The sequence below is a fragment of the Zootermopsis nevadensis genome, unplaced genomic scaffold, assembly GCF_977971745.1.
Source record: "Zootermopsis nevadensis isolate Lab colony 2312 unplaced genomic scaffold, Znev_1.0 Znev_ptg000004l, whole genome shotgun sequence".
NCBI classification, from domain to species: domain Eukaryota; kingdom Metazoa; phylum Arthropoda; class Insecta; order Blattodea; family Termopsidae; genus Zootermopsis; species Zootermopsis nevadensis.
The window spans coordinates 3,375,039-3,391,055 of NW_028259136.1; the positions used below are offsets into that span (position 1 = coordinate 3,375,039).

The 16,017-nt window shown below is 35.5% G+C and overlaps 3 protein-coding genes across 6 annotated transcripts in view; 1 reads left to right on the forward strand and 2 right to left on the reverse strand.

Moving 5' to 3' along the window:
- LOC110830866 (bloated) overlaps positions 1 to 7,728 on the forward strand; it is a 51,941-nt gene extending 44,213 nt beyond the window's left edge. Inside the window, exons 4-7 of the mRNA XM_022066216.2 lie at positions 2,144 to 2,359; positions 3,106 to 3,478; positions 4,794 to 4,933; positions 5,252 to 7,728. Coding sequence (XP_021921908.2) covers positions 2,144 to 2,359; positions 3,106 to 3,478; positions 4,794 to 4,933; positions 5,252 to 5,848 — 1,326 coding nt within the window. The 3' untranslated portion in view covers positions 5,849 to 7,728. The remainder of the gene's footprint in view (positions 1 to 2,143; positions 2,360 to 3,105; positions 3,479 to 4,793; positions 4,934 to 5,251) is intronic.
- The window catches only part of stmA (Protein EFR3 homolog stmA), a 93,171-nt gene extending 84,297 nt beyond the window's left edge, over positions 1 to 8,874 (reverse strand). The window contains exon 1 of one of the 2 annotated variants that reach the window (XM_087342881.1): positions 8,385 to 8,874. In XM_087342881.1, the coding sequence (XP_087199007.1) occupies positions 8,385 to 8,491 (107 nt within the window). In that variant the 5' untranslated portion in view covers positions 8,492 to 8,874. Of the gene's footprint in view, positions 1 to 2,253; positions 2,336 to 8,384 lie in introns of those variants that run through there. The other variant, XM_087342883.1, reaches the window with a different exon arrangement.
- Positions 8,875 to 9,321: 447 nt separating this feature from the next.
- LOC110830869 (transmembrane protein 234 homolog) lies at positions 9,322 to 16,011 on the reverse strand. 3 transcript variants are annotated; one of them, XM_022066222.2, is made up of 5 exons: positions 15,774 to 16,011; positions 15,105 to 15,256; positions 14,071 to 14,137; positions 13,329 to 13,421; positions 9,322 to 9,675 (listed from the first exon to the last, which is right to left on the reverse strand). In XM_022066222.2, exons 1-5 carry the CDS (start codon positions 15,778 to 15,780, stop codon positions 9,668 to 9,670), a joined length of 327 nt encoding a protein of 108 aa, XP_021921914.1. In that variant the 5' UTR covers positions 15,781 to 16,011; the 3' UTR covers positions 9,322 to 9,667. The 3 variants fall into 3 exon arrangements, with proteins under 3 accessions (XP_021921914.1, XP_021921912.1, XP_087199013.1); XM_022066220.2 differs by having other exon boundaries at positions 9,322 to 11,132; XM_087342887.1 differs by lacking the exon at positions 9,322 to 9,675 and adding an exon at positions 12,448 to 12,903.
- Positions 16,012 to 16,017: the final 6 nt, after the last annotated feature.

Here is a 16,017-nt window from a genome sequence, read left to right on the forward strand (position 1 = left end):
AGTATCATAAGATCAGCCAGTTCAGTAATACCACCTCAAGAGTTACATCACCAATAAGTAGTATTTCATTCCACATATTCTGACCAAATGAATGGCTAAACTGCGCAATCTGAAGGAAAAGTGGCAGAAGGTAAGCAATCACTTCTGGATACCTTTGCCTATATAATTCTGAACATATAGTCAGTTTTGACATGTGAAAGGTACTGGAATAGGATATTAAGTTATGGTCAGCTCACAGCTGTAGGTTAATGTCCTTGGGTAACTTAAGTCCAGGGGTAGGGCTCTGCTAAGACTAAGGTATCAAACATACTCCCACACCCAAACCTTTCTCTTTTAAAGCTACTTGTAACATAAAAGGAAACATTCCTGCACAGACTTGCATATATTTCAATACTTGAATATCCAATCACAACTGACCAACAGACTGACTCAGTGGGTGGCTAGCTGGTTCAGTAAATAAACAGGCATGTGAATAAGTAAGAGAGTTCTGATGCCTCCATGATCAGGCACGTTAATATTATTATTTGTTGAATGTATATCATTTGGATTTGTTAAAAATAAAAGGTGTGTACAAATTTTCAGTTAAATTTTGTCAAAAGAGACCACTTGAGATGCACACACAGCTTGAATAAAAACAAAACTGATCTTCAGGAAATGCATTGTGTGGATTTAAATTTGTTTAAAATGGCTCATGACAACACATCCTTCACAAATGTTTTAATTTAAATCCTGCTAAAGCATCTTGTAATTTATGATTAGCAAATAAAATTACAGTAATAAATACATGAGATACAATTTACAGGGCCATTTCAAGGGGTAGTTTGTAGTCGGTAAATGTAATGTCCCTGATGCTTAATTAAGCACCATGCCATGAAGATGTACGGGGGAGTGGAGGTATAGCTCCACACATTCTTAACTGACACTAAATAGAGGTGAGTGGTCAGCTTCATGCCACGGCCACTTTGCTCTCAGGAAGAGAGCACTGGGTACCCATTGGATACATTTTTAATATTAAAATTCAAAAACTTCATATTCAGCTTTATGCTCTCTCATACTGATTGGTATAAAAAGTAAGCCAATTTTCAAGTTACAGCCAAACAAACAGCAAGGTAACCTATCAACATCTGACATATAAGTTCTTGCTACACCCACACCATATATTATTTTACTGAATACTATGAAGATATTAATCTACAAATAATGTGCATATTATATGGATAGCCATAGGATAACAAATCTAGACTATGATGCAACATGATTTGTAATTGCTTTTACAGTTGTTTATAAAGGGGCTACTACAAACAGGAAACACACAGACCTACCTATAAGGACCAGAAGTCAGACTGGGTCTTGAGTGAAAGTGTAGCAGACTTCCTGTAATAAAGTGTGGTTCCCTTATAAGACAGCTAAATGTTTGATTACTAAATTATATGCCTGCTTCAGGTAACAAAATAAGGGTGGCCTGTCTCTTACATAGAGTAGTGTTGACACTAACCTGTTACCCCTTCATTAAATGGTTCTACCTTCAAACCTCAAATTTATCTTGTTACATTTATGTCAATAATATTCTCACATTCTAAAGGGAAAAATGCAGAGAAATACTTTAAAGCACACACCTACAATCTGTGTCATACATGTAGACTGAATTATATTTTGGAGGCACCTAGCTCAAATCTCAGTTCATGAACTGGCTAGCCAAATTGTAGTTGTCATAAGGTCATTAATTTCAGGTGAATGTCTGGATAGTACTTTGGATAGAGGTTATTTTCCCTGATTGTTCTAACATTTCAATATTAAACCCACTCTACAAGAAAGGTGACAAAACTAGCATGACAAACTATAAGCCTAATTCACTATTACATCTCCCCCCCCCCCCCCAAGTACTTCAGAAGGTAATGTACAATAGGCTAAGCCATCATAGGCATACTAATAACAAACTGGTCCCAGAATAATTTGGCTTCAGCAAGTGTCACATACCTTTAAAAAAAAAAAAACAAGTCCACACAGAAGTATCAGAAACCAAATTTTTCTGATGTACTTTTCAGAAATAAAATGTTAACTGTGACTACACAGAGAAATTCTAAAATAACTGTTGCAGACTGTTTTAAGACATTTTGAAATACAAAATTTCTATTACATTTAGGAACCAAAAGCAGAAGAATTTCATCGACCTGTCAGACAAAGACTTGCCACACCGAGCCCTAGCCCCAGTCCACCACGAGTTAACAGTAAACCCTCATCAGCGACACTTACCCGCATCAACAATATGAGGAACAGGGAACAGAATTCCAATGGCTCAGGGGGAGGCTGGTTCAAGTCCCTTGACAGGCTCACTAAAAGAGGAAAGAACAAAGCCAAGGTAAGTAAAACTACTATGTATTCAATTTGTACCAAATGAGTTTACAAAGCAATAAAACATACATTTACTTAGGAAGCATTGACTGAAAGCAAGAGAATGATTACACTAACTCAGAAATGTTGTGATTTTTATTGTCCCAGTAGGCATTAGAGGAATAGTACATTAAGCAATTTAGGAAATGTATAAAGGAGTGGAACAGTTCTGGCAGATTCACCATAATTTGACCTTTGACCAAGGTAACTATAGCAACAAAGAAATGCATATGGATCTTCACACAATGTGTCTGATATTGTTGCCTGATTTTAACCAAAACTGGAAAATGTCAAGAAATTCTATAAAAATTTTGCAATATAAAATTTTATGAAAATCAGTTCATCCATTCTTAAGCTGCTTCAAGCATGCAGATAAATGGAGCAATTTTCTGCAGTAATGTAAATGCACATAAAAACACCCCCCCCCCCCCCCCCCCCACTTCCACTCAAATAACATACTGGTGTCTTATTTGATATGCAAATCATGATCCAACTTATACTAGTAAAGGTCTTTGACGATGACACCTGAATTCATGAAAACAGCTAAGTAAGAGCACAAAGAAAACAACCACACATAGTTTAATGGGCCCACAGGTGGTAATGACAGAGTGTGTTTGGGCTTACTTTTCTGAGGTCCTTCCTGCATAGGCTTCACTCAATTAACAATTACCCATGCATCAAATGTGCCTGAGGCTTATATATTTATTTATGCAGGAACATGATAAGAATATGGACATTACAACAGAAGATGAGAACAAGACTATCAAGCAAAACAACAATAACAACAGTAGTAATAACAAGAACCTGAGATTTTTTGGGGATACAGATCAGGAATCTGTTGTATCAATACTCCACCAGCCAAATCATCAGACTCTACGCCGTTATAAGTCAAACAACAACAGCACTAATGGTACGAGCATCAGCAGTAATAACAGATTACAGGTTCCACCACGGAATTTGAGGGCAGGAGGTCTACGTCATCACCGCAGTGCTGGAGATGTAGCTACCAGCTCTGCTGAGAGCACCACTGAAGGAGACAGCAGTCAGCAATCACAAAGATCTGTTGTCTACTTGCATGCAGCCACTGGTGAGTACAAATTGTAAATATATTTCCAACCAAGCTTACTGTAAGTTACTACACAAAAACATGCAGGCTGTTTAGTAAAACGTTAGCATAAGAGCAACAGTGCCACAATAAAAAGTGTTAAATATCAGATATTTTACATTGCTGTATTATATCTTATAATAAATGAACTCCTCAGTTTATGAAAGGGGTGTATCCATGAAAAAATTTGTTATACAAAAATTAAAATAAATTTCCAATTAATTTTAAGCGACTAATAAGAGATACAGTGACTAAAAATAATATATACTTGCATAAATAAAGGAACATAAATGTAAGACTACATGTGAGGTTTTATTATCACAAGTAGCAATTAATTTACAGTGGACAATACTCATTAAGATATTCTCAGATACCACTACAAAAATGACTAATAATCTGAGTACAGTACACTACAAACAGCTCAAAGACAGTGGCTCATAATGTGAGGAGTAGAAGGGATGCATGTTTTCATTGCAGCAAATATTAATTACACAATCAGAAAAGGCATATTAACTTTATCAGAAGCACTAACATTAATTTCATTAACTGAAAGTATAAAAAATTGGTAGTTAATGTAAGAGTTACACACAATACAGAACCATCCTCTTAGGACAGGTAAAATTGGATCATGGCTGACCTTGCATAAGATACATAGCTTGCAGAGGTTGTTTCATAAAGGGGTCTAGATCACACACATCATTGTGTACACCTGCATGAAGCAATTTAATGCTCAGTCTTTATAGCAATATGGTTAGAACTGTTGCAGCAGATAAGATATATAGCTTGTTTTAATTATGTAGAAAAGTGTTGCTTAAAATTCCTGAATGATAAGACTATTTTACATCGAAAATACCAATGGAACCACAATCCAAAACAAACAAAAAAGAAAATTCATTAGAAACTGTGAGTCATTAACATGCTTTGGGTTATTCTCTTATCTTTCACATAAAAACCTAAGTCACACTAGTCTGTCCAACTACTAGCTGGTATGTTGATCTTCACCACATCCAGTATAGGTCTGTAAGCCACATGACCATACAAGTATCAAATGGTTACCAAAGATTTTCTCCTTAGGAATAAACAGCCAAAATGTAAAACTAACCACTTCATCTACTGCTGAGGCTAGAATGCACAGAACTTTCTCCCTTCCATCCCTTTACATTTTTATACGGCGGTGAGGCACAGAGTGAACTTTATCTTTCATGGAACTTTAATTTCATAATTTTTAACTATGCCCCACAACTATTTTAATTACTGTTACATTTTTCTAACAACAGATTATAAACTTTGTTTTCAGTGGGAGATATTCCTGGCCCACCCAGATCTCAGCGTAGTGGAGTTGCACGCAGAGCCCAGAGCAGAGAAGAACTGTCCTCCACAGCAGGTTCATCACATCAATTGCAACCACAATCTCGCACTGTGTCACGTTCAATTTCTGTAAGTGTATATCAACCCAACTACTAGGTAAAGGGAAGGTGCTCCCAACCCACAGTCCAACTCTCTTACTATGAATATAATACTTCACACAATCTACCATTTCAATGATTAAGGAAGAAGACAGTAAAATAAAATGTTCTGAATGGAATGGTAGATTACACTTCCCAAATTTAATCTCATCCGTGTTTCATCATAAATATTTCTTCAAATTGTTCTGGTCTTCCCAATAAATTTAACTCTGGACCATTTTAAAATTATTTACTAGCAGTTTTTATATGTTACAGGTGTTTATAATAAATTATTTTAATAATGTTACAGGTCCTTGCTCCGTGGAAACCTCGACATTATAAGGAAGGTCTAGAAGTCCGGTATGATAATGACAATAGTGATAATAAAACTCTAGGGCGAAATGATAGTGGGAAGCCTCCAAAAGTGCCTGTATCCCAGAACTCAAGTGGAAACTTGACAATTAATCGCAGTAGTGGTATGAACAGATACAAAAGTAATGGTGATAGAGGTAAAGAAAACCATACAACACTGAAGAAGCAAAGAGTCAACAAGGCCACGTCTATTGAATCACTAAGTCGAAAGAGTGGGACCAATCAGGGACAGTATATCAGAGACAGAACACCAACAGAAAAAAAGTACTCAGCTTTGAACCAATCCACATCTGTAGAATCTCTAAACCAAAAACAAAACAGAAACAGGAGTGTGAATTCCAAGAAACATTCAGCACTGAACTCCTCAGCAGTAGAGCTTAACAGCAGTAAGAGTTACAGAACTGTAACCACAAAAGGAAATGAAGGAAATTCAAAGAAAAGTTCAGCAAAAGTGTCTCGGTCAGCTTCCATGCCAAAAGACTCAAGACTCACTGCAGGCTGGTTTAAGTTACGCAACAAGAAGCAAGGAATGTAGCTCAATTTTTCACATTCTTTTGTAAAAATGTTCAATACAGTAAGTTTGTTTCATCACACCTGGGTTACAAACTCCAGAGCCAAAATGGTAGCTCAGTGGCCTGGTTGTCAGTATACGGAGACAATAACGAAATAAATTTTTTGATCCTCAGTAAAGCCACTTGAAGTAGAATATAAGAACTAACCTAGAGATTCTAATCCTGAAATGTTTATGGTAGTTTACTATTCATTGGTGCACTTGGTACATGAATTTTAACATGCGGAATTTCTTACGCCATAGCAATCACAATGTTTCTATTCCAAGTATCACCATACCTTATGCTCTTGTGCATATGATGGTCATGTTAGATACATATAGGATATTTCCCCTTGAAAGGGCAAAAGACACATGCTCTGGAAACTTAAATGTAGGCTGCAGGTTTTAACAATAATTCAAATTAACAATGCAACAAGTGTAATATTTAATTACTAAGATAAATTACTGTATCACAAACAGAAATCTCTACACCTACAATGGTATAGTTTGAGATGGAAACACTCTCAATGCCGTAGACAGCACAAAGAGTGGGATATTATATAACCAAATCTTCCTGGAGATAAAGGCCCAAACTAATCGTTACTACTTAATTTAGTCTTAACATCAGGCCAATTGCATTAGTAGAATAAATCTAACAAAATCTACATTAAAAGCTTGGTAAGGCATATAAGTGTGAACCATATGTTTAATTTAGTATTTGTAAAGGCATATAGATTTTGTCACATCTAGAGTCAAACATGGCATTATTACTTTATGGAATAGAAGTCAGCCATAATACAACCAAAGTCTTGATGTCAGAAATTACATCACAAAGTAACCTTGTAAACCAGTTTAAAATTTCTAATGAAATTTTAGAAAACGAAATATTATGAATAATATATCCTGTACACGCAAATCAGAACTTACCACATCACGGTATATCAGTATGCATTTTAACTAAACTAATTATATGGTGAGGGAATATGTGAGAAAGATCATCCAGTGCAGTTGTGGAATACATTCTACAATTTCTTCTCACCAGTCTATGGTAAAAATGTAATGAATGGTTTGTCCATGGGCACAACACCATTAGATGGTGCATATGGTAATATTAGGGTATTTTAAAGACAATATATATCAGGCAGATTGAAGGGTAAAAGCATCATCTTACCATGAAGTGCAATGTTGTCTGATAATGTAGTGACATAAGGAATATCTCCTACAAATTATTAGAAATCACAGCATAGTATCTCTCTTTGAGTTTAACATATTGATGCAATCAGCTGAGAAACCTATAAATAGCAGGTTTCTAAAACAATATTTTATTAGAGCCACCTGAATTGTGAAATACATTAACAATGATCATAACTACATTTGAACATGTTAGATTAATTATGAAAACTATTAACAGATATGCAGTATGTTGACTTCAAGATTCAAGTATGTGTGCAACACAAAACACAAGGTACAACATTCACAGAGTAATGGTAACCAAGTTCCATCTGATATTCATAAACAGAAGTTACCACAAAAGGACACGAAATGAAGCAAGAATCAATGACATGATGTGTATATAACTGTAGAAAATTATATTTTTATAAATTAATTATTGAGTCATGTGAACATAAATAAACCACATGTAAATTGAGTCCTGAAGTATGGTGTTGAGTTGTAACATACCACAAATGTTAATTCATTAATTATGTATTTTAATTGTTATGTTTAAATGTGCTGAGTTCTTGTAGTGTGAAACATTTGTGATTTTATATTTCCTTTATTTCTTCCTTTTTTTAACTACCTTCAAGCTTTTTATGCAAATTTCAAAATGAATGTAAATCAAAAGGAATAAAGATTCCAACAAAGTTTACTGTTCCTGTTATTAAAGCTTTACTTCACCTTAATAACAAAAGAGTTACACTCCTTGATCTTCTACACACAGCTATAAATGCAGACTTGACAAATACAACCTTGGTTGAAGAAATATATTTTTAAATTTGAGGTTAGACAGCACACTTTGAAGAAAACAGAAGAATGTCCAGCAAAGTATAAAATTTGAACTAACTCTCTGGTAAGAGAACCCAGCGGTCCAAAACTGATATTACCAAAACAATTATTTAGACACAACCCTAAACAAGCCCAATCCAGTACACCTCATAATCCCACTTCCCCATTATTTTACATATTAACCTTGCACCTGCTGTTTGATCCTGCGAGTGCCTAATCTAATCTGTTAATCAGCTGAAGAACTGTTTAAATAGTTCAAGTTTTAACAGCCAAGTTTATTACCACTATTGTTAACAGACATCAAGACTAATCAGGTAGCGGAAAAATCAGTTCATGCCACTGATGGTAAATTACTGAATGTTGCCATCAAATTAAAAAACAGATCACACAGAAGTAATGCTACTGTTTCAAGTTCTACAAAACAGTAATTACTTCAATAAATGGTTCATACATTCTGAAGGTCTATTATCACACAACATTTTAAGACCATAAATAAAGTAACACTATTGCCTCTTACCTCAGCTCACATGGCCACCATGTTGGCAATTCAGATGGCAGGAAATGGAAAAGATCAAAGATGGTGTGGGCTTTAATCACATTATATATACCAAGTTTCAAGAACATCCATCAACTGTTTCAAAAATTAAGGGGTGGGGGTGGACTTTTGAAATGGAATAACAGACATACTGAACTTTTATTTCCTTACAAAATAAGGAAAGTAGGCAAAAATAATTTATTTTGAGGTTTTAAGATTAATAAAATAAATTTGTAACAGTTAAGTCTACCTGATTCATAACTACTACAGACAGTACACTAATTGACTTGTCAGAGGAATGATCTTGAACTATGATAATTGTTTCTGTGGTGTAGCTTAGAGCAATGAAGTAAGATACACTATAAATTTGTTGTCTTCTGAAATGTAGCACCATGTAGTCTGACAGATACTTACTGATGTTTCAGTGAAACGTACAGCCTCCATCAAGGTTATGAAGAAGTTGTGCACAGAAAGACTGTGATAAGTATAGGAGTAGGCTGGCAAGCCATAGCCCTGGTTGAATAAATGGGAGAGGGGATAACTGAAGTGAGAAAAGGCATGGCATTAGAACCACTGGATTAAAGGAGGATCTAAGCAAAGCCACATTTGAGGTTGCAATCACATCATTAAGTATCTTTAATCAGTTTCTTGAACATGAAATGCCAAGCCCTTATTCTAACCATAAGAATGTGAACACAATTATATATCTGTGATGCAATTATCATGCTGAGAATTATACTGCATAAGGATTTCATAAATTTAATCTTAATGATAACAACATAATCAGATATTTCAAGCAGTGACCTGTTAAAACTATACACATGAATCTACATCACAGGTATTTGCTAAGATTGCTGTTAACAAGAGGAAGTGTAGGTACTTGAGGAATTCATGGCAAGGCAAGAATTACCACACACAATTACAACTTTAGTAAAACACGTGTATTCATGCCTGCAAAATACAGACCCTAACCAGTGACAGAAACATGATACCACAGCACGGGAACAGAACACATCACTGGGAGTCCTGCAGATGGCTGCTACAAGTTATTAATAATACCAGTGGTTCATCAGCAAGTTGAATTCCACTGAAGAAGGCATGTCAGACACACATAATCTGCATTGTTGGTCATATTCAAACACACATATTACATAAAAGACAGCATAGTGGTCTTTCAGACACTCATGAGGAAGTTAGGAGGAGATTAAATTCTGGAAATGCTTGCTACTTCTCAGTTCAAAATATTTTGTCTTCCCGTCTGATTTCTAAGAACCTGAAAATTAAAGTATACAAAACAATAATCTTACCTGTTGTTTTGTATGGGTGTGAAACATGGTCACTCACTCAGAGGGAGGAACACAGATTGCAGGTGTTTGACAACAGGGTGTTGAGGAGGATATTTGGGCCTAAGAGGGAAGACGATGGGGCATGGAGAAAACTGCATAATGATGAGCTTAAAAATCTGTACTCCTCCCCCAGTATTGTCAGGGTGATTAAGTCGAGAAGAATGAGATGGGCTGGGCATGTAGCGCACATGGATGGGACAAGAGGTGTGCACCGGGTACCGGTTGGGAAACCTGAAGGGAAGAGACCGCTGGGGAGACCTAGACGTAGACGGGAGGATAATGTCAGGCGGGATCTATGGGAGATAGGAGTTGAAGGAAACTGGATTTTGTTGGCCCAGGACAGGGTCCGGTGGAGGGCTTTGGTTAATTCGGTGATGAACCTTCGGGTTCGGTAAGCCATCTAGTTAGTTAGTTAGTGGTCTTTCAGTGTGTAAAGAGGGATCCTTGGAGATGACATCACTGTTCCATATGTTAAGCCTGAAGAAGAGAGTGCTGTGTCCAATTACACATTCATCAACAGATCACTGCCAATGCTGGTGAAGGATATACAAGTCACCAAACTGTTTCTGTAGTACCAATATGCCAAAAAAAGCACCTTTTAAAACAGGAACATTAATTAAAAATATACAGTGAAATAAATATGAACTACTTGTTTGTAAAACAAGTAATGTACCTTGATGCACAACTCAGCATGGAGTGTTTTATACAAAGTGTCAAATGCTATTTGCTTAAAAAAACATTTTGATCTATGAAGTCAATCACTATTTAAAAATACAAATAATTCATCAGCAGTCTTACCAACACATTCAAAAATTAGAACATGATAATGATAGCAACATTTTATAAACATAAATGTTTATGTACAAGACTATAAATGAAATTTTCAAATAATCATTAGAGTCAAGACACATGGGACAAAAAATTCATAAAGCAACTGCTAGACCAACATGTCAAATGAGAGTAAAGAGTGGGTCATAAGGATTAGTGAAAGAAGGTTTTAGATAAAATGTACTTTATGGAACAGGAAGAGGGTTAACCATGTTGACAATACAATAAATAAAGAAATGAATGAAATAATGACATAATTACAAATTTCACCAATTTCTGACAGAACCGCACAAAACTAACTAGAAAGAACAAGCTCTGAACATATGTAAGAAAATACTATAAATTATCAACCCTGTGGAAGGAGACATTTCAGAAGACCTCTAAAACATGGAAATACTGGTAATACCAGCAGCAGACCAATCAAGCCATATACTTGAAAGTATGATGATGAAATGGTAATGTTAATGGTTGCCACCAAGTGTTCCAGTTTTTCATATCTTGTCAAGGACGCAGAGTGCAATTCCAGATAGAACAAGCAATATTCCAAAATATGTATCTGCAAAACAAGACAATCCATAAAGTTGCTTGTATAAACTGTTACTGAGTTCATCATATCTATGTAAGATTTGAGGTTTTCACAGGGGTGAGTATGAAGATTTCTACACAGCGCAACAACCCAGAAGACAGAAATCTTCTTCATATATTTCTGCATTAATCTTCAGGAATATAACGTAACTTGCTGGTGTTTCTGCTATTTCAGATTAAAAAGTAAACAGTTCAAAACCTGATTGGGACTGTCTGTGATAAAGTACCTAGACTATTCCTTACCTTCGGCCAGTCAGTATCTTACAGAAGATCCCTCTACCAAGAGCAATCATTCTCATGCCATCTTTCAACATAAAACTTCAGTATCCCTAAATAACCTATACAACAAACTCCAAATAACTCTTCTGGTTGTTTTAAATATAATACAAATAAAATGTACTTACTGTAAAGCAGGGGTCGTCAACCTTTTTATACCTACCGCCCACTTTTGTATGTTTGTTGATGGTAAAATTTCCTTACCGCCCACCGGTGCCACACGTACTGCCCACCACCATGAAAGAGGTACAGCTCGAAGACTGAGTGATGGCCGGTGGTAAGCCCCCGCCTTCGTTATGCGCTCTAAACTCGTGCCTTTGGCCACAGAGCTCATTCGTTTCTCCCTCGTCCACGAGTATACTTCGAAAAGTGTCCGGTGAATTATTATTTATATTCAAAGTTTAGAGATGGAATTCAAAAGTAAATTGCAAAAGCATATTTTAAAAAGTCAAACTCGCGAAGTTGTTAGCAATGTATTCGATTAATGGAGGAAGAACAAAATTTGTAACAATGGACAAAAAACCCACCGCCCACCATGAAAGCTTGAATCGCCCACTAGTGGGCGGTAGGGACCAGGTTGATAACCCCTGCTGTAAAGCATGTTCTGAATTTCATGTCAGTCTACACATACTTAACAAACAGATCATGCCCACACTTACACTAAACAAAACTAAAAGGCCACACAATTTCTTCTTACAATTATACTTTAGTAAATTAATTTACATTGTTGACATTCCACTAAATAATGGACAAATACATCAAAATGACAGAATATCAAAGGTTATATAGGTTATAAAGAAAATTTTCACTAAAAATGAGTACAGAAACAAACTTTTGTTAAAGTTCTTATGTCACTTCCAGTAAAGCTAGAGAATATTTTATTTTTATAATATTCATTCTAAATGTGTTTAAGAGGAAAAGGAATTAATAAAACCTGGAATGAGATTAAATCATTTATCGAATTATGACAAGAAAAAGGCACTACTGAGAGTTCTTAATAAGGTCAGAGATTTCACTTTGTGTCTTCAAGACTTCACTGGTCTGTATGGAAGACATTTATTGTACGCTGTATACCAGGAATAAATAATACATGCAACTCAATTTCCAAGTTATATATTGCACAGCAAACTCATGTTTCTTTATCAATACAGTAGGGCCCCGCTTTTCGGTGATCCACTAATACAGCGCTTTTCAATTGCGTGCATATGCCCCACGCGCTCAACAGCTGAGTCAGAGAAGTGCGTCCGGTGCCATTTTCTCGTCGTTGATTTAGTCTGTTTACAGCTGCTACTGATATTCATTTTACTTTCATATCGTTTTTTTAGGCCTAGCGCTATTGTGCACTTACTATATGATAGTGTAAACATCTTATTAGGCTTTGATATGCATTTCCAACTGAAAAAAAGGCAAAGATCCGCTTTTCGGCGGAGGTCTGGTCCCTAACCTGCCGTATATGCGATGCCCTACTGTAAAACAGAATTATTCACAAATTAAACCAGTATGTTTTCTCTTCCCAATTCTGAAGTACTAACAATTTACTTTAAAATGTATGTGAAAGTAACTTCTCAGAAAAAATCTTTTGTTCAAAAAATTTGGGTCATCAACAACCCATTTAAAACATGATATATAAAACAATTGCTACAGAACAGTTTTACAGAAATCATTGATTAAAGCTCAGTATATGAAACAAAATAAATTGGCTGTCCAGTCGTATTTAATACAAAAGGCTACCAGACTGATATTGTTGATAAGGATTTAAAAATAATAATTTGACATCAAGGTAACCTTAGAAATGAATTTCATAAAGCTTCATGAAAACTGTGCTAAAAGCTCAAAGGTTAAAGTGATATAATAGCTCCTTATGCCTAAAATAAAATGTATTTCCACTTACACCTATCATGTGGTTCTTCACCCACAGCCCAGCCACACAATGCAGTGGCAACAAATGTTAAGGAATTTGCAACTGGCACAGCGAGTGTAAGGTCTAAAAAAGGAGGAAAAAATGACTCAGAATGGTTCACAATCAATGGCACTACCTATACGGATGTTTAACTGAGGCAAATAATTGTCGGGATACCCAACAGGAAAATGACTACAAACTACACAATGTTGTTCTTCCTTGATAAATTAAATTAAAAAATTCTGTTAATACCCTAGTCCAAGATACAAAGATGAACATTTAAGACAGGGCATCCTATCACATTCATTCAGAATTTTAAATCAGTTGTAATTTGTAACTGTTGGCTTTCTAAATTACAGCTCTCTTAAATCTCACAACATCATATCAACTGAGACACTTTAAGCAACAGACAAAAAATTTAACTGAAATATTGAAATTCTGAGACATGTTCAGACACATGGTTGTAAAATTTTGCCTTTTGTACAAAGTGGGCAGACTTGAATCAGGTGAATTCTAATCAGGTTTGAGTGTGTTCAACACACATAACCCAGCAAGAAACTTTTTATCTTCACCCTTCCACATCAATGGGAAGGGTTAAAAAATCCACAGTTTCAATATGTAATATAAGGTTATTTTTGGAACTGCTCTCCTTTTTGTCAGATTTAGTGTTTTTTTATATATAGCAAGCATGCAAGCAAGCAAAAAGTTAAATGTATGATACTGAAGATCTTACCTGATGTTCCTAATGTAATGTAATACAGCACAGAGCCACATTGGTTTAAGATGAATGGTATCATGTACTGTAAACAAGACCAAACATTTGGCTATGATAAGCTTTCTTACTATATAAAACTATCAGAATGCTTAAAAATGTTACTCCCAATTTAGTTTTTTATAAGTATAACATAGTAGAAAACAGTTTATACTGCACAAAAGTTACACATATCTGTTGACAGTGGCAGTGTCACAATGACAACAAACCTAACAAAACGTATTTATTAAAATACTGTTTTGAGAAATTATACTTGTATTCATTTCTACAATTCAATGTGCATGTCAAAGGTACAAAAATATTCTTTATTTAACAAATCTAACACGGTGGGAGTAGAACAAACAATGAAGTTCTGGCAACAAAGAAGGAGTATTAATTCAATTATTATATATAAATTTTCTATCTGTCTAAAAACTGAAATTTACCAGTTTTAAATAGATATCTCAATTTACACAGTAACTATTATAAAATAGGATTTGAGGTTCTCATGACGGTGAGTCTGAAGATGGCTGTCTTCTGGGTTGTTGCGTGGTAGTCTGCCATCTTCAAGTATTACAAAACTTACAATGAACTAATTTAACCATTTCTTTCAGTTTTCAGCATATAGAACAATGTTATTAGCAAGTACACTCCTCAACTTCTCTTTATACTCTTGCACTGAACATTAATAACATTTTCATGTGGTACATAGAAACTGACTGAATATATGCTCTGGTAATGTTCCCCTTGAAAAAAATATTATTTATACCACAAACTACAATGATCTTGAATAGTCACCTGAGGCCCTGATGGTGTGATCCATGGCCTCAGCAGCTTATTTGTAAATGGCGATCAAATCACTGACTCAAGCACATAATTTGTATCCTAAGTTAGGGAATGAACATTCACAACACATCAACATCCCATTACTAGCCAAACTTATCCTCTTATTGCAGCTCAAATTCCCTTGTATATGAGAAATCCCACACTTAAGTATACTACACTTAAATTCCAACCTGCCATCGACACACAAGGTAATAAATCTCGTAGAGTAATTGCATTGAAGGATGTGGAGCCTTGACATTTTCAACTCCTAAGCTTCCTTTTTTGATAAGTGGATTCGTGGCACCCCAGAGAACGCCCACAGCAATTAAACTAAACGTAGCATCTGAAAATAAAAAAAACTATTATTAATTATGCAACTTTATTACAATCCACTCCTTTACATACGAAACTATTTGTTGTCATCTGTTTATTCGGCATTGTTATGTTTCATTACCGCCGTCAACAATCCGCTTTCGTTATTGCGGAAAGAGCTAAGCTGTGAATCGCTTGTAGAAGAAGTGTGTCATAGAGTAGATATTATTGTGCTGTTAAAAACGTTTTAGAATATCACAAGTACTTATCTTATATAAGAATTATTAAGAAATCTGTGATACTGCCCTCCACTCTCTCCATTTTAGTTTTGATTAAATGGATTATTGCCGGTGGACATCGTGGTCTCTTACAATTGAACAAAGTTTGAGGTAAGGGATAAAGGCGGATCGCACTTCACGCTACTGCTGCGTTTGCGTATTTACGTCAGATTTTCCGGAAACGTGGTTCCACTGTCAATTTTCGCAATACGTATCTTCTCTGTCTTATCCTATATCAATGCAGTAAATAAAATACAACTTAGAGCTCACCTAACATAATGTTACTTGCGGTATTGGTCACATGGGATGCACTCACAATGTAAGTCCATTACTAAATATCACCCACTACCTCGAATTTTGCAGAAAAAGAACAGTTAATTCTGCGCTTGCCCTGAAAATTAGCCCTTCACATGCTAGATTAACCACGCCACTAAATCGAGTTCTTAACCGAAACAAAATCACACATTACAAATAATACCTGACACATCTCAGTACATTGGTAACAAGAATTATA

Excerpts from the sequence above, each read along its gene's own strand:
- LOC110830869 (XM_087342887.1), bottom strand. Across the intron at positions 13,422-14,070 it reads CATTACATTAGGAACATCAG|ACCTTACACTCGCTGTGCCA; the intron begins GTAAGATCTTCA and ends CTCCTTTTTTAG. Across the intron at positions 12,904-13,328 it reads TGAAGAACCACATGATAGGT|TAGGGCATCGCATATACGGC; the intron begins GTAAGTGGAAAT and ends TCTGTTTTACAG.